The sequence below is a fragment of the Arachis hypogaea genome, chromosome 17 (assembly GCF_003086295.3).
Source record: "Arachis hypogaea cultivar Tifrunner chromosome 17, arahy.Tifrunner.gnm2.J5K5, whole genome shotgun sequence".
Lineage (NCBI taxonomy): Eukaryota > Viridiplantae > Streptophyta > Magnoliopsida > Fabales > Fabaceae > Arachis > Arachis hypogaea.
The window spans coordinates 112,662,827-112,688,171 of NC_092052.1; the positions used below are offsets into that span (position 1 = coordinate 112,662,827).

The 25,345-nt window shown below is 37.9% G+C and overlaps 2 protein-coding genes across 2 annotated transcripts; one reads left to right on the plus strand and one right to left on the minus strand.

Annotated features, from left to right (window-relative positions):
* The first annotated feature begins 1,519 nt into the window (after nt 1-1,519).
* LOC140180685 (uncharacterized) lies at nt 1,520-2,077 on the plus strand. Its single transcript, XM_072221962.1, has one exon. It carries the CDS (start codon nt 1,520-1,522, stop codon nt 2,075-2,077), a length of 558 nt encoding a protein of 185 aa, XP_072078063.1.
* An 8,098-nt stretch (nt 2,078-10,175) lies between these two features.
* LOC112766115 (membrane steroid-binding protein 2) lies at nt 10,176-12,824 on the minus strand. Its single transcript, XM_025811974.2, has 2 exons — nt 12,276-12,824; nt 10,176-10,611 (listed from the first exon to the last, which is right to left on the minus strand). Exons 1-2 carry the CDS (start codon nt 12,593-12,595, stop codon nt 10,332-10,334), a joined length of 600 nt encoding a protein of 199 aa, XP_025667759.1. The 5' UTR covers nt 12,596-12,824; the 3' UTR covers nt 10,176-10,331.
* Nucleotides 12,825-25,345: the final 12,521 nt, after the last annotated feature.

Consider the following 25,345-nt stretch of genomic DNA (forward strand, 5'->3'; position numbering starts at 1 on the left):
TGAAGTTTAAAATTTCCATTACATTGAAAAACTTGAATTATTTGTTTTTCTTTTGTCAATCTGGAAAGGACTTCTCTTTAAGGATTTTTTCAAGGTGCTAACTCTTTCATGGTAACACAAATAAAAACCTTTTAATTTGATCTGTTTGAGGAAAAGTTGAAATGTGTTACAAAATGAATAGGATTAAGTTATACACTCCACTTAAATCAATTCACAGGCATACAATGATGTTCTGCATTACAAAGACTTGTTTTAATGCAATTTCTCTAACCAGCCATGTGGTGGAATGCAAAACCACTAGACTTCCATTAGGAGTTGTGTTTAGGGGGAAAAGGAAAAAACCTAAATCACTTTTAAGATGGTTTTTCCCCATAAAAAAGAAGTAGCATTCAAACAAATATTTGATGTAAAGAGCCCAAATGTGACTAAATTATTAAGTGCAAATGAGAATATTTATTCTATAGAGTCCAAGCAAATACTAGTGAACACATGCATGGTTAATATATGGTTCAAGAAAGATATAAAATCTGTCGTCATGCAACTGTTCTCAAAATGGAGCATAACCAGATCATATAACTAAGTACTTAAAAGATGTGTTTTCATTTTTCCCTCCAAAAGAACAAGGAAGCAGGGAAGAAAAAAAAATGACCTACTTCAACCGATTCCTCAGGTTTAAGTGTACTTAATGCCCTCTCAAATAAAGCTCGTATATTTTGGTCATCGTTCAAACATTTCAAGAAATCAGCATATCTAAAGCATCATGAAAACATTCTTAATACTCAGTCAATAATACTTTGAATATGAAAGGAAATATTTTTAATAGAAATGACGACATGTACAACCAGTGAGGCAATACGATATCATCTAACTCGGAAAAAGAGGTAGTACAAGATCAAAAGAACTAGTACAATTTTTGTTCAGAGACAGCAAAGACATAACAATAAGAGGCACATAAACCAACATTAGTGGATGTATGTTTACAAAGATCCAAATATTAAGAGAGCAAGCTAGTCATACTAAGGATATGTTGAAGTGATATAATATCTAAGTATGTGTTGACTAGATCAAATCAAAATCAGATTCTTAATTCCTTTCATGAATCTTTTATGTAAATAAAATTAGTTATAAATATTTTTTTTTTGTTTAGCTTAATTTTAGGGATTTTATGATTAGAAATCTTTCCTTTATTTTAGACTAGTATCTTTCCTTTTATTTTTTTTTTTCATTTTCTAGTTATTTCTATTTCTGTAATTTCTCTATAAAGAGGATGATTTCCTGTACATTTGATAGTACATTTATATTCAAACACTTCAACTTGGTATCAGAACAGAATCTCTGCACTGTACCTCTGATTTATAATTATGACTGATAGTTCTTCAGTCATTAATCCTGAACAGAAGGAGAACACCACTCCTACTCCATTAGATTTAAAATCTGAGCAACGGGTACTAGTTAGTGGTGACTCCACACATTTCGACTCAATAGGTCAAACTACCTTAGGTGGTCTCAATCCGTTCAGATGTATATCCGTGGAAGAGGGAAGATTGGATATCTCACCTGTGAGCGAAGCCAGCCTAGCGTCACTGACCCACAATATAATATGTGGGATACCGAAAATTTCATGGTGATGACATGGATGGTGAACTCAATGGAAGATGATATCAGTAGTAACTACATGTACTATACCACTGCCAAAGAATTGTGGGATAGAGTAAAGGAGATGTATTCTAATCTTGGGAATAAATCGCAGATTTATGAACTTACTATAAATGCTAGAGAAATTCAACAAGGGAGTGACAATGTCACCAAATATTTTCACACATTGAAGCAGGTGTGGCAGGATCTTAACTACTTCAATAACTACAAGTGGAATTCAGCCACTAATGCCAAACACCACCAACAAACAGTGGAAGAAGGGAAGATATTCCAATTTCTTGCAAGACTCAATGTGGAGCTAGATGAAGTTTGTGAAAGAATTATTGGAAGAGCAATCCTACTCCCGATTGGAGAAGTATTTGCTGAAGTTAGAAGAAAGAAAACTCGTAGAGCTGTGATGATGGAAAAAGGCAAGACTTAACAGACTTCTTTGGAGTCTAATGCACTCTTAGTAGCACATGCTGCACTTAAAAGTTCATCAAATCAAAAGCACCCTTCCAATCTTTAGTGTGACCACTGCAATAAACCTCGTCCCACCAAAGAAACCTGCTGGAAGATTCATGGAAAACCAGCATATCTTAAAGGCAGTAAATCCAGTTCCAAAATACATTCTACCCCAACTGCTCATGAGGCTGAAAAATCATTGAGTAAGGAACACGTTGAGCAGCTCATAAGGCTGTTAAATTCCAGTTCTGTGTCTAGTACTCCTAGTGGTCCTTTGGTTCAAATAGGTAATTTTAGTATTTCTATGTCCCTTAATTGCACCTCAAACTTGAATGCACTATGGATTGTCGATTCAGGTGCATCTGACCATATGACTGCTTTTCTCCTTTATTTAAACTTATTCTCCTTGCTTTGAAAATGAGAAAATTAGAGTTGCTGATGGTAATTTTTCATCTATTGCTAGAAAAAGTACAATTAAATTGTCCAAAAATATTGACCTAAAAAATATCCTACATGTACCAAAGCTTTCTTGTAATCTTCTCTCTATTAGTAAAATCTGCAAGGATTCGAATTTGCTATGACATTCTTTGACACTCATGGTATTTTTTAGGACCAGACTTCGCAAAAGATGATTAGCAATGCTAAGATGATGGATGGGGTTTATCATTTTGAGGATATTTCGGAGGATAAAATAGTTCAAAGATTTAGTGGTATAAGTTCTATGCCTATAAAGGACCAAATAATACTCTGGCATAATAGACTAGGACACCCTGGATTTCCATATCTCAAACATTTGTTTCCAAGTTTGTTTAAGAATATTGATTCTTCCTTACTTAAATGTGAAAGTTATATTCGTTCAAAGAGTCATAGAGTTCCTTATTACTCTCAATCTTATCATGCATCTAAACCTTTTCCACTTGATTCATAGTGATGTTTTGAGTCCATCGAAAATAACAACTCAATTTGAAAAAAAATACTTTGTAACTTTTATCGATAACCAGTTAACCACACACGACTATGTTGGATTTATCTTATGCATGAAAAATCTGAAGTTTCTAAAATGTTTTAGTATTTTTCAATAATGGTAGAAACACAATTTGACACAAAAATTTCAATATTAAGAAGTGATAATGGCACTGAATACTTTAATAAAAATCTTGGTGAATTTCTTTAAAAGAAAGGTATTCAACATCAATCTATATGCCCCAATACACCCCAACAAAATGGCGTTGCTAAAAGGAAGAATAAATATCTTCTTAAAGTAGCACGTGCCATTATGTTTGAGGATAATGTTCCAAAGTATTTATGGGGAGATGCTGTCCTAACGAGTAAATACCCATAGTCGTCCCTGAGATTCACGCAATTACCCATAGTAATCCCTAAGATCCCGATTTTCCTATTGTAGTCCTCCAGATAGAGCTTCGAGCACTCAAACTAGTCCCTGACCATATTTCAGGTGATGACTCATCACCGGAGCGGTGACGTGGCCTCAGATTGCCACATGGGACGGGTCCAAAACGTCGTCGTTTTGAGTTTGGCGCCCTTGAAAGCCAAAAACGACGCCGTATAGTTGTTATTTAGTATGAAAAACAGTTTTCTCCCCCAACACAAACACTTCATTTCACTCATCTCTTCTTCTTCCACCCTCTGACTTCTTTTTCATCTCCCCATCAATGGCGTAGCAGTAGGGTTGTATTTGCTGGGTTTAGAAAAATTTGAGAGAAGAAGTCATCCGACCAGAAGTTGTTATCGTTCTTCCCTTCCTTCACCATAAACACGAAGTTCTGACGTTGTGATCAGACTCAAGGTAACCTTCCTTTTTTTTTTTTGCTTTGCATTTTTAATACAGTTTTGGTTGATGATATGCAAGTTGTTAGTGTAGTTGAGGTTCTGGAGTTTTGGTGTCATTGTAATGTCTAGGGTTTGAATCTTGGCTGGAATTTGTGGGGTTGCTGTAATACCCGAATGAAACAGGGATAAAATAGGGAGATGTATGGAGGATTGAAAAAATATGTTTTATTGTGGTGATTATTTTTCTTTTTTAATGCATCAGTAGGCTTTCAAATTCTCCCTGTATATTATAAAAATTTAAAATTTCTTGTAGATGAAAGAGAAGTTGGACATCATGTTTTATCATGGGGGTGACTTCAAAAAAAATGCAGAAGACACGGTTTGGTGGCCAGATTTTGTCAGCCGTGGGGTTAGATACAAATCATCATATCTATGTCATAGCCTGGGCTATTGTCAGAGTGGAGAATACAGAGACATGGAGATGGTTTCTTGAGCTACTTCATCAGGACTTGGGGTATTATAAAGATCATGGCTGGTGCTTCATATCAGATATACAAAAGGTGTGACCTTATATTGATTGTCTTGCTTTCATTTTATGTGATCTTATATTAAGAATTGTGCTGTTATGCTTACCGTGAAGAATTGTGCTTTCATTGGATATTGATGGTTAGTTGTTAGGGAAAGAATTGTGCTGTTATGGTTACTTGAAGAATTGTGCTTTCATTATGCTTGTATGCATTATATGGAGAACTTGTAATTATTGGTTGGAATTGTGAGATCATTGGATATTGATGGTTAGTTGTTAGGGAAAGAATTGTGCTGTTATGCTTACTTGAAGAATTGTGCTTTCATTATGCTTGTATGAATTATATGGAGAACTTGTAATTATTGGTTGTATGATTCATCAGGATGTCCTATAAACATGTTATATACTTCCTGGATCATTATATGTGGACTTGTATGGGTCACGACCTTCAATTGTAGGGACTATTATGGGGATAGTAATCAAATGTCAGGGACTATTATGTGTCACGATTATAATTTCAGGGACTATTATGTCTGTATAATGTTTATAATGTTTATTGAATCTGGCAGGGACTGATATCAGCATTGAAAGTGGTGATGCCTGATGTGCATCACCGTTTCTGCGTCTGGCATTTATGGAAAATTTTCAACAAGAATTGGAAGGACTTACAGCTACGGAGACTTCTGTGGGAATGTGCAAGGGCAACAACATACCAAGAATTCAGGGATGGAATGGACAAGATCAAAAGGTTAAATGAGGGTGCTTGAGCATACTTAGAGAAGTGGCCAATGGATGCTTGGACTAGAAGCTTATTCAGCCATAAGCCAAAGTTGGATAGCATCTGTAACAATGCCTACGAAGTGTTCAACTCTAAGATCAAGGATGCACAAGCCAAACCCATCATAACATTGCTGGAGGAGGTAAGGATGTTTGTTATGCGTACCATAGCGAAAAACAAGGTAAAGCTGCAGAATCACACTGCAGAATCACCCAGATGGAAGTGTATAAACAGGAAGAAGTGTATGAAAGAAGAAGAAGAAGAAGAGATGAAGAAGACAAAGAGGAGAAGTGTCTGAGAATTTGGGGATTTAGGGTTACATATAATAGGAGGGACCAATCTGGGTAAAAATTGGAACTTAGCCAGCTCAGCTAGCCGTTGGGAGCCCTCCAGCGTGGCAATCCAAGGCCACGTCAGCGCTCCGGTGATGAGTCATCACCTGAAATATGGTCAGGGACTAGTTTGAGTGCTCGGAGCTCTATCTGGAGGACTACAATAGGGAAATCGGGATCTTAGAAATTACTATGAGTAATTGCGTGAATCTAAGGGACGACTATGGGTATTTACTCCTGTCCTAACAGCAGCCTATCTCATAAATCGAATGCTCACACGTGTGTTAAATTATTGCACACAATTGGATACTTTCAAAAAGAATTTTTCAGCATGTAGGTTATATTCTGACTTACTTTTAAAAGTATTTGGTTGCACTGTGCTTTTGCATACACCTTCATATCGAAGTAAACTTGATCCAAGGACAAAAAAATGCATTTTTATTGGCTATTCCCCAAATAAAAAAAGTTATAAATGTTTCAATCCACACACCAAGAAATTTCATGTAAGCATGGATGTTACTTTTTTGGAACATGAAACCTTTTTCCAGAAAAATTCTCTTTAGGGGGAGAATCTAGGTGAAGAAAATTTTTTTCATGAATCTTTACCCACTCCTATCTTACATATTGAGGATACAACTTTCACTGATCAACTAAATTCTGAAACAATTACAAAACAAGTTGTGAAAACCAATTCTGAAATTGTGCCAGAATGAGTTAGAACCCAAACAGAAAAAGAAATACTACAATCAGAAAAGGAGTTTCTATGTTATGTTCGGAAATATTCGAAGAAGACTAGAGACCAGCCCATCATCTCTGTACCAACCTAATCTGAAAATCCGGAAGATGGCCCAACTGTAGTACTTCAGGAACTTCCAAGTAAATATGAAATTGTCACTTCCAATAATAACTTGCCAATAGCCCTTAGAAAAGAAACCAGAACCTGCACAAAAAAAACTCAAAACCAGCACTAACTATCCTATTTCCAATTATGTCTCTTACCAAAAACTCTCCCAAAAACATCAAGCTTTTACTTCTAAAATTACAAATCTGTTTGAGCCTAGGAACATAGAGGAAGCACTAGATGATCCCTATTAGAAATTAGCAGTGATGGAAGAGTGGCATACACTCAAGAAAAATAAAACTTGGGAGAGTGTAGATTTACCACTAAATACAAAATTAGTTGACTGCAGATGGGTTTTCACCATCAAGTGCAATGCTTATGGAAGCATAGAGAGGTATAAGGCTAGGTTAGTAGCTAGGAGATTTACACAAACCTATGGAGTAGACTATTCGAGAGACTTTTGCTCCAGTTACTAAACTCAGCTCTGTGAGGATTCTCTTATCTCTTGCTGTGAATTACAATTGGCCTTTACATTAATTGGATGTAAAGAATGTTGTTCTGAATGGGGAGCTAGAGGAAGAGGTGTTCATGAAACTTTCACCTGGACTTGAGGCTGAACTAGGGAGGAATAAAGTATGCAAACTAAAGAAATCTCTCTATGGCTTGAAACAATCCCCAAGAGCTTGGTTTGAACGACTTAAAATGGTGGTGAAGGGACTTGGTTATACTCAAAGCCAAGCTTATCATACACTTTTCTATAAACATTCAGTAGCTAATAAAATTGTCATCTTAATTGTATATGTGGATGACATTATTCTGACAGCTGATGATTTTTTGGAGCTAAAAGACTTGAAGGAGAAGCTTGTCAAAGCCTTTGAAATCAAAGAACTTGGCTCATTAAAAATACTTCCTTGGAATTGAATTTGCAAGGTCTAAGGAAGGCATTTTTATGAACTAACAAAAGTACATCCTAGATCATTTAAAAGAGACGAGATTACTTGCTTGTAAAGCTGCTGAAACACCTATAGAGTCTTACTTAAAATTGAAGCCAGCTGAACCAGAAAATGTAATGGACAAAGGGAGATATCATTGGTTGGTAGGGAGGCTAATCTATTTATCCCATATACGCCCGGATATAGCTGTGAGCATGGTAAACCAATTTATGCATTCACCTGGTCGAGAACACATGGATGCTGTCTTTAGAATCTTAAGATATTTGAAGGGGTCGCCTGAGAAAGGGTTACTCTACAGAAAGCATGGACATCTTCAAGTAGAAGCCTATGCAGATACGGATTGGGCTGGGAATGTCATGGCTAGAAGGTCAACATCTGGGTATTGTACTTTTGTTGGCGAAAACCTGGTTAGTTGGAGGAGTAAAAAACAGAGTGTTGTGGCACGAAGTAGTGCAGAAGCTGAGTTTAGAGCAGTGGCTCATGGAATATGTGAAGCACCATGGGTAGAGAAAATCCTACAAGATCTAAAAGTTCCCATTTTTCCACAAATGAGGTTGTATTGTGACAATAAATCTGCAATTTCTTTTTCTCATAATCCAGTGCTGCATGATAGAACTAAACATGTTGAAATTGACAAGTATTTTATCAGGAAAAAAATTGAAAGAGGACAAATTTGCATCTCGTATGTTCCAACCACGGAATAATTAGTAGATGTTCTAACTAAAGGATTAACCAAGAAAACCTTTGATAGCATAATAAACAAGCTGTCAATGAAGAATATCTTCAAATCAAAATTAAATTCCTAATTCCTTTCATGAATCTTTTATGTAAATAGAATTAGTTATAAATATTTTTCTTTTTTGGTTTAGCTTAATTTTAGAGATTTTATGATTATAAATCTTTCTTTTATTTTAGGCTAATATCTTTTTCTTCTTTTCTATTTTCTAGTTATTTCTATTTCTATAATTCCTCTATAAAGAGGATGATTCCCTGTATATTTGATAGTACATTTATATTCAAACACTTCAACTGTATGTTGATTTGGTTTGATCTTAGGTTGATTTAATCGTTATGATTAGATTGTTTGTTTATGATTAGGTTGATTCAATGATAGGAGGGAATATAACTCACTCAAGAATGTAAACAGGCTCATGCATAAAGCGTTTTAGCCCAGCATCAAAAACATTATGTGCCATCTGCATGGAAAAGCCGGAAAAGTAATCATATTATCATTTAGCCTTTAACTAATGAGTCTCATCTTCTTCACTAGAAGACATTCATCCAGAAGAATAGTTATTGTAAAGCACATGAATGTATGCAATACATATAATAATCAACTAACTTTATAAATACACAAAGCAAAAGACATAAATAAAAGGAAACAGGTAGGACCTTTGGATCTTTGTCAAGACACGGCCATTGTAGCATAAGCAACATAAACATGATATGTGCAACTTGGAGATTCGCGTGCATCCAGAAAGTACTTCCGGGTTGCTTAGAAAACGAATCAACTGTACCATGAAACAGATGTCACTTCTTTTGCAAGGATAACTAGCGGGGAGACAAAAAATATAAAATGCTCTACACAAAATAACTTCATTTTTCTTAAATGAACTTATTGCAGAGAATAAAATGTGTATTTTATTCTTTTCAGCACAAATATGACTTCCACTAGTGAAATGTGTTTGGAATCTATCATCAAATGCAGTAGACAAAACATATGGGCAAGCATAGAGTTCTTTCAACTAAGACGCAGAACAAAGCATCTAAACTTGAAATTCTGTCATGCAGGAAAAGTTCTAAAATTTTATCAATGATTTTCAATTCATAAAAAGATGGGAATAACGAACATACTTGGAAAGAGGTAAATACCAAATCGGTATCCGAAAGATTTTGGCACTGACAAAATGATATCTGACTTTTGTTATTACAAAATAGCCCCCGGAAGATTTTAAAATTTGACAAAATTACCCAACCGTGAAAAGATGACGTCACAGTAAACGGGAAAACGCTGATGTGGCCGTCGGCAAAGAGCTCCAGCAACGTTTCCAATGTTCTTCTTTGCCATGGCAGAAGGGGACGCAACAGTGTTATGACAGAGGGGACGCATTCTTCTTCTTCTTTGCCATTGCGGAAGGGGACGCAGCGACGAGGTGCTGCCATGGCAGAGGGGAGGCAGAGGGACGCAACGGCATGTTGAAGAGAAGAAGCGGCGAAGACAAGAACGCGACGAGGTACTGTCATGGCGGAAGGCGACGCAGCGGCGTGCCATGGCGGTCTAGTGGAAGGGGACGCAAAAGAGGACATAGCGACGTGTTGAAGAAGAAGCGGCAAACACGAAGAACGCCATGAGATGTAGCGGCGTGCCATGGCGGTCTTCTTCTTCAGCTGCCATGGTGGAAGGGAACGCAGTGGCGTGTTGAAGAAGAAGGTCGCTGGAAACATCGTGGAGCTCTTTGCCATTATCGGAGCTCTCTTCCAAGAGCCACATCCCCATTATCGGAGCTCTCTTCCAAGAGCCACATCAACATTTTCCGTTCACTATGATGTCATTCTTTCACAGACTCACGTTTGGGTGACTTTGTCAAATTTTAAAATTTTTCGGGGGCTATTTTGTCAATAACAAAAATTAAGCAACATTTTATCAGCACCAAAATCTTTCGAGTACTGATTTAGTATTTACTTCTACCTGGAAATTATCCTTAACTAAAATGTATGGAGCACTAAAATTAGGTAAAATTACTCAGTAAGTCCTTGTAGTAGTTTCACCAAAATTCAATTGTTAAACTATCTATTTGTCTCTGAGCTTTCACAAGTTTACACTTACTAGATTGACTTATTATACAGTGAAATGTTAAAATTTAACGGAACAAATATACATTCCATGTATTGTCATACAAATTCTGAAGTATCAATCACCGTATACAATAAAGTATGCCCTCAGTAACACACATCACAACCTATACACAAGTTTGAAAAAAACTGCAAAGTTAACTAGGCACTATGATTTTTATTTTGGTTCCTCCTTGGCCTCATCAAGGTTCAAATTGTTTTGAACTTGTTCATTGTGCTCATTTTGCAGAGGTCTTTGTCCTGGAACAAGCTGCCCAACCTTTGGGTACTTTTCTATGAATTTATATTCCCAATCCTCTAAAATTGCGAGCTCTGACTCGTCCAAACCTTCAAGGTTCCCATTAATATCGTCCGGTTTAAAAGACAAAAGTGCTAGGGCTCTACTGCATTCCTTTCCGGTAAACATCGCATAAGCCCCACCAGGGCCATAAAAATTCCTGCATACAGAATAATCCTTATGTTTTTCGGCAAGGCAGGGTGCACGCCCCCGCGGGAGGGAGCCAAAAGCATTTTCTAAACAAAATTTGCAAATAAGACAATTCAAACACATTACGATAAGCTGAGGCAAATTTAGTTGCTGATTTCATGATTTGAACCAGTAACCTTAAAATCATATAGAAACAACTCAACTAATTCTCCAAGACTTTCCCTCTCACTATTCAAATTTATCCTAACTATCTTTCGGAAGAGCCCGTTTAGAGTCATGCAAAGTCCAAAGGTTGATACTAGTATGTCCAACCTATTTTTATGTTCAAATAAACTTCCTATTTCAGATACAAGAAGTAACCAAGAGAATTAAGATGGAATGAATCAAGAGGGAGGATGCAAAAAAGAAGACATCTACTTATCCTAAATATATTTGGGCTTCAAGAGGTGAGCGAAATACAACACAGGTAACATAATAATTATCTGTTTACTAATTAATCAAATCATTAAATGTGTCACAAATTCAGACAACCAACTCAAACCTATTATTCTGAGGAGAAATACAACCCACTGACAAATAACGAATGCAAAAAGTAAAATTTTTGTCAGAACAGCAAGAATTGAGGAACTGCTCGTGATTTGAGCAGGGAAGAGAGAAGAAGAGGGATGTGTTGAAGGAGCTTAGAAAATTGAAGGATTAATTTTGAGAACATAATTGGTAATTTTTTTTGAGAAAAAGAAAAGTGATCTGATATGATTAACTGATTAAGTCATTAAGCTTCATTGATGAGTGTGCCAATTGGTAACTTCGAGTCTTTTATGAAAAAAGAATTTTGAGAGAAATTTACTTGTTGCTTGAAAAAAGAAACAACAAATAAAAGCTTCATATGAGTTGATTTGCATAATCTTTTTCCTTCCTAGCCTTCAATTAAGAAACTTTAAGCAATGATCAACCCTTATTAAAGAATTATAAAAAAGTGGAGTGGAATATGGAATTTAAAGTTGTATAATAGAGTCCAAAAAGAGTTGAACTAATATTCATTTCCATTGTTTGGATATCCAAATTCAATAAGTTTCCATCTTAAACAACCAAATTGGAAGTAACAAAAGCTGGGAGTTTTAGTAGAATTAGCAATGCTATATATTTTAGTTTTTTTCACTTTAACAAATGTAGGTGTTTAGTGGCTAAGTAAAAAGCACAGCGCTCCTGAATACTACGCTCTAAACCCTAAATCCTAAATCATGGATCTTAAAATCTTAAATACTAAATTCTTAACTCTAAACCCCATTAATATAAAATATAATAAATAAAGAGCTAAGATTTGTTTAATTAACAAGGAATGGTTAAGGATGAGCTATGTTTAGTGTCTATAAGTGTACAAATAATTTTTTTCCTAATAGAATGGGATGAAATCAATTCCATTCAATTGAGAAGGTCATAAGATTCCTTTGCTTTCATCTCATTCCTTCTCAAATCACCAATCTAAACATACCATCAGTAAGACAAAGTTCACAATAAACAAGAACTATAGTAAGTCACACTCAATGAACATATAAAACTCACTCACATTCAAAGCTTGCATAAAAGATAAGTAAATAACAATGAAAACCAAAATTAGGGCAAAGCAAACAAATTAAAACTAAAAAAATTTGAAAAAAAAATGGAGAGGGTTACCTCCCAGAGGAGACGTCATAGATCTGGCCTTTGATTGCGATCAAGAGGGGCTTAGCGGGGTCAGAGCCATTGTATTGGCGCAACTCCTGCTCGGTGATTTCGCCCAACTGAACCGGTTCCCTTTGCGGTTCAGTATTGTCGAACCGGCTACTGGTTCGGCCGGAAATGACCGGGGGTTTGTTGTAGTCTTCAGGGGACACGAACATGCCGCTAATGGTCTTGTAAACGACGAGCATCATGGCTGCGATGGTGAAGAACGCCGTTGGAGATAGACCAGTGTACCAGGTTATCTCATCCATTACTGTTGAGTAGAAACCCATTTCTGAAACTCTCTTTCTCTTCAAATTTGGGTTCTGAAGATGGAGAAAATATTCAGAATGTAGAGCAGAAGACGGAGAATGGCAGCTGGGGTAGGTGAACGGGGTGTGCTCATACCCGTTTAGGCGTTTACGACGTTGGACTAGAGTTTGGAGGTCAAAACTGATTCAAGCAAAATTTAGCGTAATAATGATTGGAGAAAACTATAAATAGGCCATTTGGCGATATTTTTGTTTTTGAACATTTAAAAATACTTATACGTGTTTAATTTTTTAAAAGTTGAATATATGAATCTCTTCATTTTTATGGGGCTCAGTTTTTTCTATTTTATAAATATATGTGTGATATTCAATAATATTTAAGTGGTATTATATTTTATTCTGTGAAAAAGTCTAGAAAGACAGTAACTTTATTAAATTCTAGCCAGCATATAACCAGTAAAAAAAAGTGAGTCATTGAATAAAATCTCACACCAATCTCACATCATTAAAATCATCATTAATGACTATTTAATGACCGCTACAAATCACAAAAATTACTGTCCCCTATCATTCCTCTTACTCTGCTATAAGCTTGCTTCAATTTTTTGAAAAGAATAACGTTTTGGGAGGTGAGTTTTTCTTTAATAAAAAAAAAAGTAAATCGGTGTTGACAGATTGCATATTTTTTTTTTTTAAATTTAGTATGGATAAAATATATGCAACGTATTGTATAAAATATATATATTTAATTTTATTATGGACAAAACGTTAGCGACGTATTATATATTTATTTATTTTTAATTGACACAAAGAAAAACGTCAGTAACATTTTGCTTGAAGACATGTTTTTAAATTATTTTTTTGTCAAAACGTCATTGACGTATTGCAGAAAAAGTAAAAATGTGAATGACGTTTTGTGAAAATGTCGGCGATGTTTTGTGCTAGGAGGAATAAAAAAATATAAAATTAACTATAAAAGAAATTTTGAATTGTGCTAAAACTTAAAAATAGAATATAAGAGTAAAGTTCTATATAGAAATGGAACAATGAGAGCTTTGTTCTACAAAATGTTCTCAATTTGAGAGAGTGAAAAAAGTTCGTGAGTGAATGTGATGAGTGTATAAAATGGAGGGTTATATTAGTTTAAAAATATATTACAATGGTAAGATTTTATCTTATACACATGAAGGCATGAGCTTTTTATGTGAGAATCCATGTGTTATTGTTGTTCCTCTTTCAATAACATATGAAGGACTTAAGAGTATACTTTCTCAAAATGTAGATCATCAAGTGCAAAAGAAAGTCATAAATATTCTGTACATGCAGCCTGTGCTAGTATTTGGTGGTTTCGTTCAATTTCAAATAATGCATATGACTGATGAAGGTAGTATGCAAAGAATGTTTTTTACCTATCATCAAACTAGAGCACAGGCCTCACTTATTGAGTTGTATGTTGAATTCGAAGAAATCGATGATATTGATTTTTCAGAACCTAACATAGACTGGGTGGGTTATAATACTGAAAGTGATAAAGAGTTTGAAGGTAATTATGAAGTTGTTGGTTCAACTGAAGATGTAGAGGAAGATGAGATAATGGTTGAAGGAGATGTGGCTAATGTTGCAAATGCACTAATCGGACAACATCCATCTAGAGAGCCATCTTTTATGCATGCTTTGAATCTTGATGCCATGCATGCACCGGAATTTTCTAAATACGTCAATACAGGTAATTTTGTTGTTGTTATTGTTGTTCACTTTTTTAATATTAGTAATATTATTTGTTTTGTTTTTATATTAGTATTTTCTTTATTTTTATATTGTTATTACTATTTATTGTTGTCATTATTATTAATAATAATAGAATATTATCTAGATTTATTTTTGTTTTATTATTGATGTAGTTCCAACTGTTGTAGCTGACGGTGAATTCGCCGTTGGAATGGAGTTTAACTCTAGAGAGGCTGTTATTGCATCAGTTAAAGAGTATACTATTAGAAGAGGAGTTGATTACATGGTATATGAATCAGAACCAACAACATTTTATGCTAAATGCGTACAGTACGGAACAAGCTGTGATTGACTTATCAGAGTTAGTCTTATGAAAGGACAGTATTGTTGGGTGATAAAGGAGATACAATGGTAGTCACACATGCACTAGAAGTACCATATCTCAAGATCATGCTAAATTGGACTCTGATACAATTGCAGAAGCGATAAAGCCATTAGTTGAAGTTGACCCATCCATAAAGGTGAAATCTGTCATTGCTGAAGTGCAATCGAAGTTCAACTATACGATAAGTTATCGCAAAGCATGGTTGGCCAAACAAAAGGTAGTTGAGAAAATATTTGGTGGGTGGGAATCTTCATATGAAGCTTTTCCCACATGGTTTGAAGCAATGGTTACAAAAGAACCATCAGCAACTGTTGAGTACAAAACTGCATATGGCTATCGAGGGAATGAGTTAGTTGAAGACCTCTGGATTCTAACACGAGTCTTTTGAGCTTTCTACCCGTGTATTAAAGCATTCAGAAGTTGCAAGGCAGTGGTCCAAATTGACGGCACACATTTGTATGGAAAGTATAAATGAGCTCTTTTAGTTGCAATATCACAAGATGGCAATGGAAATATGGTGCCTCTTGCATTTTTCCTAGTCGAAGGTGAGACTGTCGATGCCTGACACTTTTTTCTTAGCCATTTGCGACCACATGTAGTTAATCGGGATGGTGTTGCCCTTATCTCTGATCGACACGAGTCAATTATCTCAACTGTAGGTCGTAGTAATGGAGCATGGAAATATCCGAGAGCTATTCACATGTTTTGCATCTGACACATAGCATCCAACTTTTTGAGGAGTTTCAAGGCACCACTCTTGTAGAAGCTAATTGTCAACATTGGCTATTCTAGAACAATGTGCGAATTCAATACGCGTTACCAGAGATTATGTGAGCGGGCAGAAGCTTACAAGCAATGGCTAGACCGGATCCCTCGACAGTAGTATGCCTTGGCATATGATGGTGGACATTGTTGGGGCCATATGACAACTAACCTAGTGGAGTGCATTAATGGAGTATTGAAAGGGGTACGCGATCTTTCGATCACATCCCTTGTTAAGGTAACTTTTTACAGGCTAAATGCGTTGTTCACAAGGAAGAGAGCTGAGGCTAAGTGTAAACCCCGCTAAAATCGGTAAATTATTAGTTAATATATTGAATTTTAATTAGGAAAGTTAAAAATACAAAACTAATATTGAAATAGGATAGAGCTCGTCGAAACGAAAATTTTGATACCAATTTCGATAATTTGGCCCAAAATCGGACCGGAAGGGCCGAACCGGTTGAACCGGGGCCCAAACCGGACCCATGGGTTCAACCGGGCCCCTAACATAAATGAAGCAGCAGCTTCATCTTCTCCATTTCACCACAGCAACGAAAAACACAGCAAGGGGGAGAAGAGAAGAAACCTAACCCTCACCATTCCTTCCAACTACCATAACTTCCTCATCCGGGCTCCGATTGCCGCACCGTTCGCGGCCACGCGCTCAGCGCGTCGAGCTCTACCTTTCTATCCAAACAATTTCTCTGGTAAGCCTTCTATTGAGTTCAGAATCTCTATCCCTCTTTCTTTGGTAAACTTGAAAACCTATAGTGAATCTTGTCTAATTTTTGTGTTCTAGGTTCAAGTTAGATTCCGGAACTTGTGGGCTCAAGCTATTGAGCATATGGGTATGGTAAGAACACCCTAACCCTAGCTCAATCTTGTTTTTGGTAATAGAGAACTGAATTGGAACATATATATGTGTATTAGGTGTAGTTTAAGAGGGTGTTTATGCATTGAACTTGAATTTGGATTACTTGGAGCTTTGTTGGTGACAAGGCTTGCTTTGGGGCTGTTTGATTGAGCTTGGAGGGGCTGTGATTTTATGTTGAGAAGCTGCCTTGGGTGAATTAAGTGATCGGCCAAGGTATGGTTTAAGTTTCGCACGTTTAATATTTACGGTGTTGTGAAAACTCAGGTTAGAGGAACCATAGAATAAGTTGGATTGTTTGTTGTATTTAATGATTAGCCTTGTAATGTTGTTAGAATAGATTTGTTAGTGAATTTATATATTAGAATTATGAGGTGTGAAAGCTATTAATAGTGTGCTCTTATATTTATTTATGATGGATTAGAATTGGTGTTTGTTAATAAGGATGTAGAGTTGTGTTGTGGTGGTATTGTATATGCTGTAACTAATTATGTAATGATCGGAATTGCATGAGACCAAGTTTGGGCTAAACTTGGGAATATAAGGAACTAAACTGGAAATTTTGGGACTTTTTTGTTAAATATACAATTTATGGCAAATTTTTAAAGTTAGGTTGTTAAATCTGTCCAGCAGCAGAAAAGATCAAACAGGCAGCAACTTGTTTGTCTTGCTGCGACTTTTACGAGTTGAGTCTTGGAGCGAAACCAATTTTGTTATAAAATTTGATTAACTTTCTTTAGTTCTCTAAAATTTCAGAATTTTAAGAGTTGAGGATTGGGAGCTGTGAATTTTTGAATATTGGTGGTCAAAACTAAAAAGAAACAGATTTCAGCAAGCTATGCATCAACTTCCAATGCTTGTAACTCTTAGAATGAAATAGAAATTGGGTTGCAACCAAGACACACTTGTTTTTAGATGAGCTAGGGGTTCTCAAATCAAAATTTAGCTTAATTGGAGTTTTGTAATAAAAGTTATTCCAATTGAAAGGTACTAAGCTTGTTGGTTTTTAAAACAGATTTTGTCTCATTTTTACTTAACTTCCAGGTAATGTAACTTTTTCATTAAAAATGGTATTGACTCAGAACCAATTGAGAAAGAAACCTGGATGAGTAAATTTTAACTACATTAATTTTCAAAGTCATTGGATTTAACTTGGATTTTATATTGAATTTTGAATATCACATGCTGCTGCTGTTTTTCTGGTTTTATGCACTGCAGAGCAGTCACGGTTTTTCCTTTATTCCTGAGGCTAGAAAAATCAGAAAATTATGATATTTAGTTTGTTAGAAAGCTTATTTCAATATGAACGCCTGGACATAAAGTTTGTGCAATTCCGAGTTCATTTGCTATATTAAAAATAGAAAAGAAAATAGAGTGTCGAGGATGTCTTAGTGATAGTCATGAGTTCGAGAAGTTAAAGTTCAATCCTCGTGTGATGTGATTGATTTAATGTTAGAGTTGGGTTGATTTTAAGATTATTCGATATTAAGAAGGATGAGAAGAGTTTGATAAAAAGTTTGGTCAGGACCCGGAAAGGGTAATCAAGTTGAATTATAAGGGAATGACGATGAAAAATGTGAAAGGGAGGTTGTTAATAAAAGGAGTTAATATGCCATGGCTTGATGAATGATTAAATAATGATTATGACTATGAAATGGCTTATGAATAATGCTATCTGAGATACGAGTTCCCTGGGTAAGAGCCGTGGCTCGCCACCACGTGTTCCAGGTTGAATCTCGATACTCTGTTGACCCTACGTCGTAAGGGTGACCGGGCACGTATAAATTCCCGGGTATGGATAGCCCCCATTGAGTGATTATATGATGATTGAATGTGAACTCTATGCATAGACTCTTGGGGATGCGCGACGGGGGACAGTCTAAGGTTTTCGGACTTGTCGGGTTGGCTGGATAACCGACAGATGGGCCCCATCAGCCATAGGACAGGCATGCATCATATGCATTTGTTTGTATTGATTGCTATGCATTTTTTTGGGTATGCCTAATTGATATATATTACCTGCTATTTGTTATACTTGTTATTTGTACTATTTGATCATTACTTGTGCGTGAACTTGTTTGGTTGCTTGTTTCTGTTACATTCTGAATGATGAAAGGATGGAGAAAACGGAGGAAATGGTTTGATGTTAGGTTAAGCTTGAACTTGAGTAAGTTAGGCAGATTTAGAATACCTACCCCTGTTTATGGCTTCTGTTTAGTACTTAAGTTGGTTAATTGAATAACGGAGTTCTAGGATTGCCTATGGCATTCTCAGGACCGTATTTCTTATACGCGTGGCACTTTTACCATGCTGAGAACCTCCGGTTCTCATTCCATATTGTATTGTTGTTTCTCAGATGCAGGTCGAGAGGCTCCTCGCTAGGCGTCTGGATTCTGGAAAGCGAAGTAGTCCTTGGGTATATTTTGGTTTCTATTTGTATATATGTATGTATATGTGTAGCTTACTCTCCAAGTAACTTATGTATGCTGCTCCTCTTAGAGGTTGAGGGAGAGATAGGAGTTTACTTTGGTATTTTGGTATATTTTGGGGACACTTATGTATGTTTATATGTATATATGTATCCTCCGGCCAGCCTTAGCTTCGCAGGCTGAGTCAGAGGCTAGTTATGTTGTTCCTTGGCTTTTCTTTATCCCTTCGTTTATTGTTTTATCATGTTCCTATTAGGTTTCTTAGCACGCAAGTAATCCTATTCCTTGAGCGTTGCGCTTTTTATTTTGCGATTTTTGTTTACCCGCTCTGTTTCAAGGCTCCTAGTATATTATTTCTTTCAGTATTATATGTATATCCTTACTATTAAAGGTCTGTAATACCACACTACCTCTGTTCTATGACTTAAGCATAAAACACTGTGTAGTAGGGTGTTACATTATGGTATCAGAGCTGTTCGTTCCTATAGAGCCTGAGGACGGACTGATTGTGCTTTTGTGCATTCTCTGTGTATGTGTTTATGTGCTATTAGGATATCTAATTGATGTATGTGGCATAAACGTTCCTGAGCATGCATTTGGGACTTAAAGCACTGAACTTGCGATATTGAGACTGATCAACTTGATATCACCTGTTTGGTGTGTATAGGGACCAGATGTCTACTCGCGGACGCGGACGCGGGCGAGGTAGAGGCCGAATAGGCAATGCCATGCCTGAGGCATCAGGAAACACTCCTAATCCTATAGACTTCATGGCTGCATTAGGCAATATGGCAGCAGCAATGCAAGCAACAGCTGAAGCCCTGGGAAATCAAATTAATAATGGAAATAATGGCAATAATGGTGAGAATGGTCCTATGTCACTGCATTCCTTCCTGAAGGTTCACCCTCCAACTTTCAGAGGGACCTCGAATCCGACTGATGCTGATAATTGGATACAGGCCATTGAGCGAGCATTACAGGCTCAACAGGTTCCGGATGAGCAGTGGGTTGAGTTTGGGACCTATCAGTTGCATGGTGAAGCTCAGCACTGGTGGCAGGGCATGAGGCGCATTTTGCAACCTGATGGGATTGTGATATCTTGGGAGTTGTTCCGAGATGAATTCTATAAAAAATATTTCCCCACTTCAGTTAGAAATGCCAGAGAACTCGAACTCCTTCAGCTTAAACAGGGACAGATGACCATCACTGAGTATACCAGTAAGTTTGAGGAATTGTGCCGCTTCTCACGCATCTGTCAGGGAGCTCCTGAGGACTTTGCTGAGTGGAAATGCATAAAGTATGAAGGAGGCCTTAGGAGTGACATTCAGAGCTTTGTGGCGCCTATGCAGATTCGGGTGTTTTCTGAGTTGGTAAATAGGAGCAGGGTGGCAGAGGATTGTGTTAGAAGGGCTGCAGCAGAAAAAGGGGGTATGAGGATGCCATTCCAGAGGACCACAGGGAGAAATTTTGCACCCAGAGGCAGACAGTTCAAGCGTGGTAGCTTTGTTCCTCAGAATAATCAGGGGCAAGGCAACTCCAGGAGGCCTAATACCAATGCTAATCAGGGAAGGAGACAGGGTAAGCAGCCACAGCAGGATATGAGTTGCCACAGATGTGGAAAGTATCATTCAGGACAATGTAGGTTTGGGACTGGAGTCTGTTACTCCTGTGGGCAGCCGGGACACTTGGCTAGTGGTTGCCCCGAGAAGAAGAGATATGAGACAGGCAGGGTGCAGCAACCAGGAAGGGTATACACTACTTCTTCTATAGGCGCTGAGGGGTCAGAGGCATTGATCCGAGGTAAATGTGAGATGGCGGGTAAAACTTTGAATGCTTTGTTTGATTCTGGAGCTTCACATACTTTTATTGCATTTGAGAAGGCTGATAAGCTAGGATTGAAAATAGTAGTACTGGGGTATGATTTAAAGGTATATAATGCTACCCACGAGGCTATGGTGACTAGATTAGGGTGCCCCCAAGTTCCTTTTCGAGTACAAGGGCGTGATTTCGTGCATAACTTAATTTGTTTGACGATGACTGGTCTTGATCTCATTCTGGGATTGGACTGGTTATCCAAGAACCGCGTTCTATTAGATTGCTCGGCGAAAACAGTGTATTTCATGCCTGAAGACACTGAAGGGCCGGTTGTAGTGAATAACTACTACTTGAATTCCATGATGGTGAACTGTTCTGGGGCTGAATGTCAGGGGATATTGTTGCTAGCTGCGGGTGTTTCGGGTGATGATCAAGATTTGGAACAAATCCCAGTTGTGTGTGAGTTTCCGGAGGTGTTCCCTGATGATATTGATGAATTTCCACCGAAACGGGAAGTTGAGTTTGCTATTGATTTAGTACCTGGGGCCGGACCAATCTCGAGTGCTCCTTACAGGATGTCGCCTCTAGAAATGGCCGAATTGAAGTCTCAACTGGAGGATCTGTTGGGTAAGAATTTTATCCGACCAAGTGTATCTCCGTGGGGTGCGCCAGTATTATTGGTGAAGAAGAAAGATGGAACCATGCGCTTATGTGTTGACTATAGGCAGCTGAATAAGGTTACAGTGAAGAATAAATATCCGCTGCCAAGGATTGATGACCTGATGGACCAATTACAGGGAGCTGGCGTGTTCTCCAAGATTGATCTACGATCCGGATACCACCAGATAAGGGTTAGAGATGAGGATATCCCAAAGACTGCCTTCAGAACGCGCTATGGCCACTATGAATATACCGTGATGTCCTTCGGACTAACTAACGCTCCGGCGATATTCATGGATTACATGAACAGAATTTTCCATCCATATCTGGATAAGTTTGTTGTTGTGTTTATTGACGACATTCTTATCTATTCTAAGACTGAGGATGAGCATGCTGAACACTTGCGAACAGTGCTACAAATTCTGAAGGATAGGAAGTTGTATGCCAAGCTATCCAAGTGTGAGTTCTGGAAGTCTGAGGTGAAATTTCTTGGCCATGTGGTAAGTAAACAAGGAATAGCAGTGGATCCCGCTAAGGTTGAGGCGGTGATGAATTGGGAGCGGCCAACTTCAGTGACGGAAATCAGGAGTTTCTTAGGCTTGGCGGGTTATTATCGAAGGTTCATTAAAGGGTTTTCACAGCTCTCTTTACCCTTAACGAAGCTGACCAGGAAGGATGTTCCTTTTGTGTGGACTCCCGAGTGTGAGGAGAGTTTCCTTGCCTTAAAGCAGATATTGACTACCGCCCCTGTACTAGTGTTGCCTGAGCCGAGAGAACCATTCGAGGTGTACTGTGATGCATCCTTGAAAGGTTTAGGATGCGTGTTGATGCAGCATCATAAGGTTGTAGCTTATGCCTCACGTCAATTAAGACCTCATGAAAGAAACTATCCGACTCATGATTTGGAACTTGCAGCCGTTGTCTTTGCCTTGAAGATTTGGAGGCATTATCTCTATGGAGTGAAATTTCAAGTCTTCTCGGACCATAAGAGTCTGAAGTACCTGTTTGAACAAAAAGAATTGAATATGCGTCAGAGGAGGTGGATGGAACTTCTGAAGGATTATGACTTCGAGCTAAACTATCATCCGGGAAAGGCGAATGTAGTGGCGGATGCCTTGAGTAGAAAATCCCTATGTGCTGCTTGGATGATGCTGAGAGAGGAAGAGTTGTTGAGAGCCTTCGAAGGATTGAAATTGGGAATCAGAGAAGAGTTTGGGACTTTATGCTTAAGCCAATTACAGATCTCAAGCGAATTCAAGGCTGAACTGATAAAGGCTCATCAGAACGACCAAGAATTGTATAAGATTTTGCCGGCGATTGAGAAAGGCAAGCAATGGAGAGTGTCAGAAGATAGAGATGGATTGTGGAGGTTCAAGGGCCGGATAATTGTGCCAGATGTTGGGGATTTGCGACATAACATATTGAAGGAAGCTCATAAGAGCGGGTTCTCCATTCATCCTGGAAGCACTAAGATGTACCAAGACTTAAAAACGATGTTCTGGTGGCCAGGAATGAAAAATGATGTGGCGTTACATGTTTCTAAATGCCTAACTTGTCAGAAAGTTAAGATCGAACACCAAAAGCCAGCAGGAACCCTTCAACCTTTGGAGATTCCACAGTGGAAATGGGAGAGCATTGCTATGGATTTTGTTTTGGGCTTACCAAGGACTCGGACCGGTTGTGATGCTATTTGGGTGGTTATAGACCGATTGACCAAATCAGCTCATTTTCTGCCTATTCGGATAAGTTGTTCTATGGAGGAGTTGGCGCGCTTATATATAAAGGAGATTGTGAGGTTACATGGCGTACCTTCCACCATTGTATCGGATAGAGATCCTCGCTTTACATCACGGTTCTGGGGTGCATTTCAACGAGCTTTTGGCACTCAATTGAGCTTAAGCACTGCCTATCATCCTCAGACGGATGGCCAATCAGAAAGAACAATCCAAACCTTGGAAGACATGTTAAGAGCTTGTGTTTTGGATCAACCGGCGAGCTGGGATCGATATATGCCTTTGGTAGAATTTGCTTATAACAATAGCTATCATGCAAGTATTGGAATGGCTCCATATGAGGCTTTGTATGGAAGAAAATGCCAGTCTCCATTATGTTGGTACGAAGCAGGAGAAAAGAGCTTGATAGGACCTGAAATGGTAAGTGAAACCACTGAGCAAATAAAGAGAATTCGGAGTCGAATGCTTGAAGCTCAAAGCCGTCAGAAGAGCTATGCAGACCGAAGACGGAAGCCTCTAGAATTTGAGGAAGGAGAGTACGTCTTCTTGAAGGTTACTCCAACCACTGGAATAGGGAGGTCCATCAAAACCAAGAAGTTAAATCCCCGTTACATTGGACCGTTTGAAATCCTGAAGAGAATTGGACCAGTGGCGTATAGGATCGCGTTACCACCACATCTTTCGAACCTGCATGACGTGTTCCATGTATCGCAGCTTCGTAAATACACTTTTGATCCTAGTCATGTCCTAGAACCGGAATCAGTCCAAGTGAGAGAAGACCTGACGCTTCCAGTAACTCCGGTTAGGATTGATGATACCAGCACCAAACGTCTCCGCGGAAAGGAAGTTTCTTTGGTGAAAGTAGCTTGGAGTCGGGCAGGTATTGAAGAACATACCTGGGAGCTTGAATCAGAGATGCGAAAGGACTACCCACACCTCTTTTCAGGTAACTCCCTCTGAATTTTGAGGACAAAATTCCTAATTAGGTGGGTAGGATGTAAACCCCGCTAAAATCGGTAAATTATTAGTTAATATATTGAATTTTAATTAGGAAAGTTAAAAATACAAAACTAATATTGAAATAGGATAGAGCTCGTCGAAACGAAAATTTTGATACCAATTTCGATAATTTGGCCCAAAATCGGACCGGAAGGGCCGAACCGGTTGAACCGGGGCCCAAACCGGACCCATGGGTTCAACCGGGCCCCTAACATAAATGAAGCAGCAGCTTCATCTTCTCCATTTCACCACAGCAACGAAAAACACAGCAAGGGGGAGAAGAGAAGAAACCTAACCCTCACCATTCCTTCCAACTACCATAACTTCCTCATCCGGGCTCCGATTGCCGCACCGTTCGCGGCCACGCGCTCAGCGCGTCGAGCTCTACCTTTCTATCCAAACAATTTCTCTGGTAAGCCTTCTATTGAGTTCAGAATCTCTATCCCTCTTTCTTTGGTAAACTTGAAAACCTATAGTGAATCTTGTCTAATTTTTGTGTTCTAGGTTCAAGTTAGATTCCGGAACTTGTGGGCTCAAGCTATTGAGCATATGGGTATGGTAAGAACACCCTAACCCTAGCTCAATCTTGTTTTTGGTAATAGAGAACTGAATTGGAACATATATATGTGTATTAGGTGTAGTTTAAGAGGGTGTTTATGCATTGAACTTGAATTTGGATTACTTGGAGCTTTGTTGGTGACAAGGCTTGCTTTGGGGCTGTTTGATTGAGCTTGGAGGGGCTGTGATTTTATGTTGAGAAGCTGCCTTGGGTGAATTAAGTGATCGGCCAAGGTATGGTTTAAGTTTCGCACGTTTAATATTTACGGTGTTGTGAAAACTCAGGTTAGAGGAACCATAGAATAAGTTGGATTGTTTGTTGTATTTAATGATTAGCCTTGTAATGTTGTTAGAATAGATTTGTTAGTGAATTTATATATTAGAATTATGAGGTGTGAAAGCTATTAATAGTGTGCTCTTATATTTATTTATGATGGATTAGAATTGGTGTTTGTTAATAAGGATGTAGAGTTGTGTTGTGGTGGTATTGTATATGCTGTAACTAATTATGTAATGATCGGAATTGCATGAGACCAAGTTTGGGCTAAACTTGGGAATATAAGGAACTAAACTGGAAATTTTGGGACTTTTTTGTTAAATATACAATTTATGGCAATTTTTAAAGTTAGGTTGTTAAATCTGTCCAGCAGCAGAAAAGATCAAACAGGCAGCAACTTGTTTGTCTTGCTGCGACTTTTACGAGTTGAGTCTTGGAGCGAAACCAATTTTGTTATAAAATTTGATTAACTTTCTTTAGTTCTCTAAAATTTCAGAATTTTAAGAGTTGAGGATTGGGAGCTGTGAATTTTTGAATATTGGTGGTCAAAACTA

What these genes read in the sequence shown, in the direction of transcription:
- LOC112766115 (XM_025811974.2), bottom strand. Translation starts at nt 12,595, where the DNA reads ATGGGTTTCTACTCAACAGTAATGGATGAGATAACCTGGTACACTGGT. An exon ending in TATGACGTCTCCTCTGGGAG is followed by an intron (nt 10,612 to 12,275) that starts GTAACCCTCTCC and finishes TTCTGTATGCAG; the next exon opens with GAATTTTTATGGCCCTGGTG.
- LOC140180685 (XM_072221962.1), top strand. Translation starts at nt 1,520, where the DNA reads ATGTATATCCGTGGAAGAGGGAAGATTGGATATCTCACCTGTGAGCGA.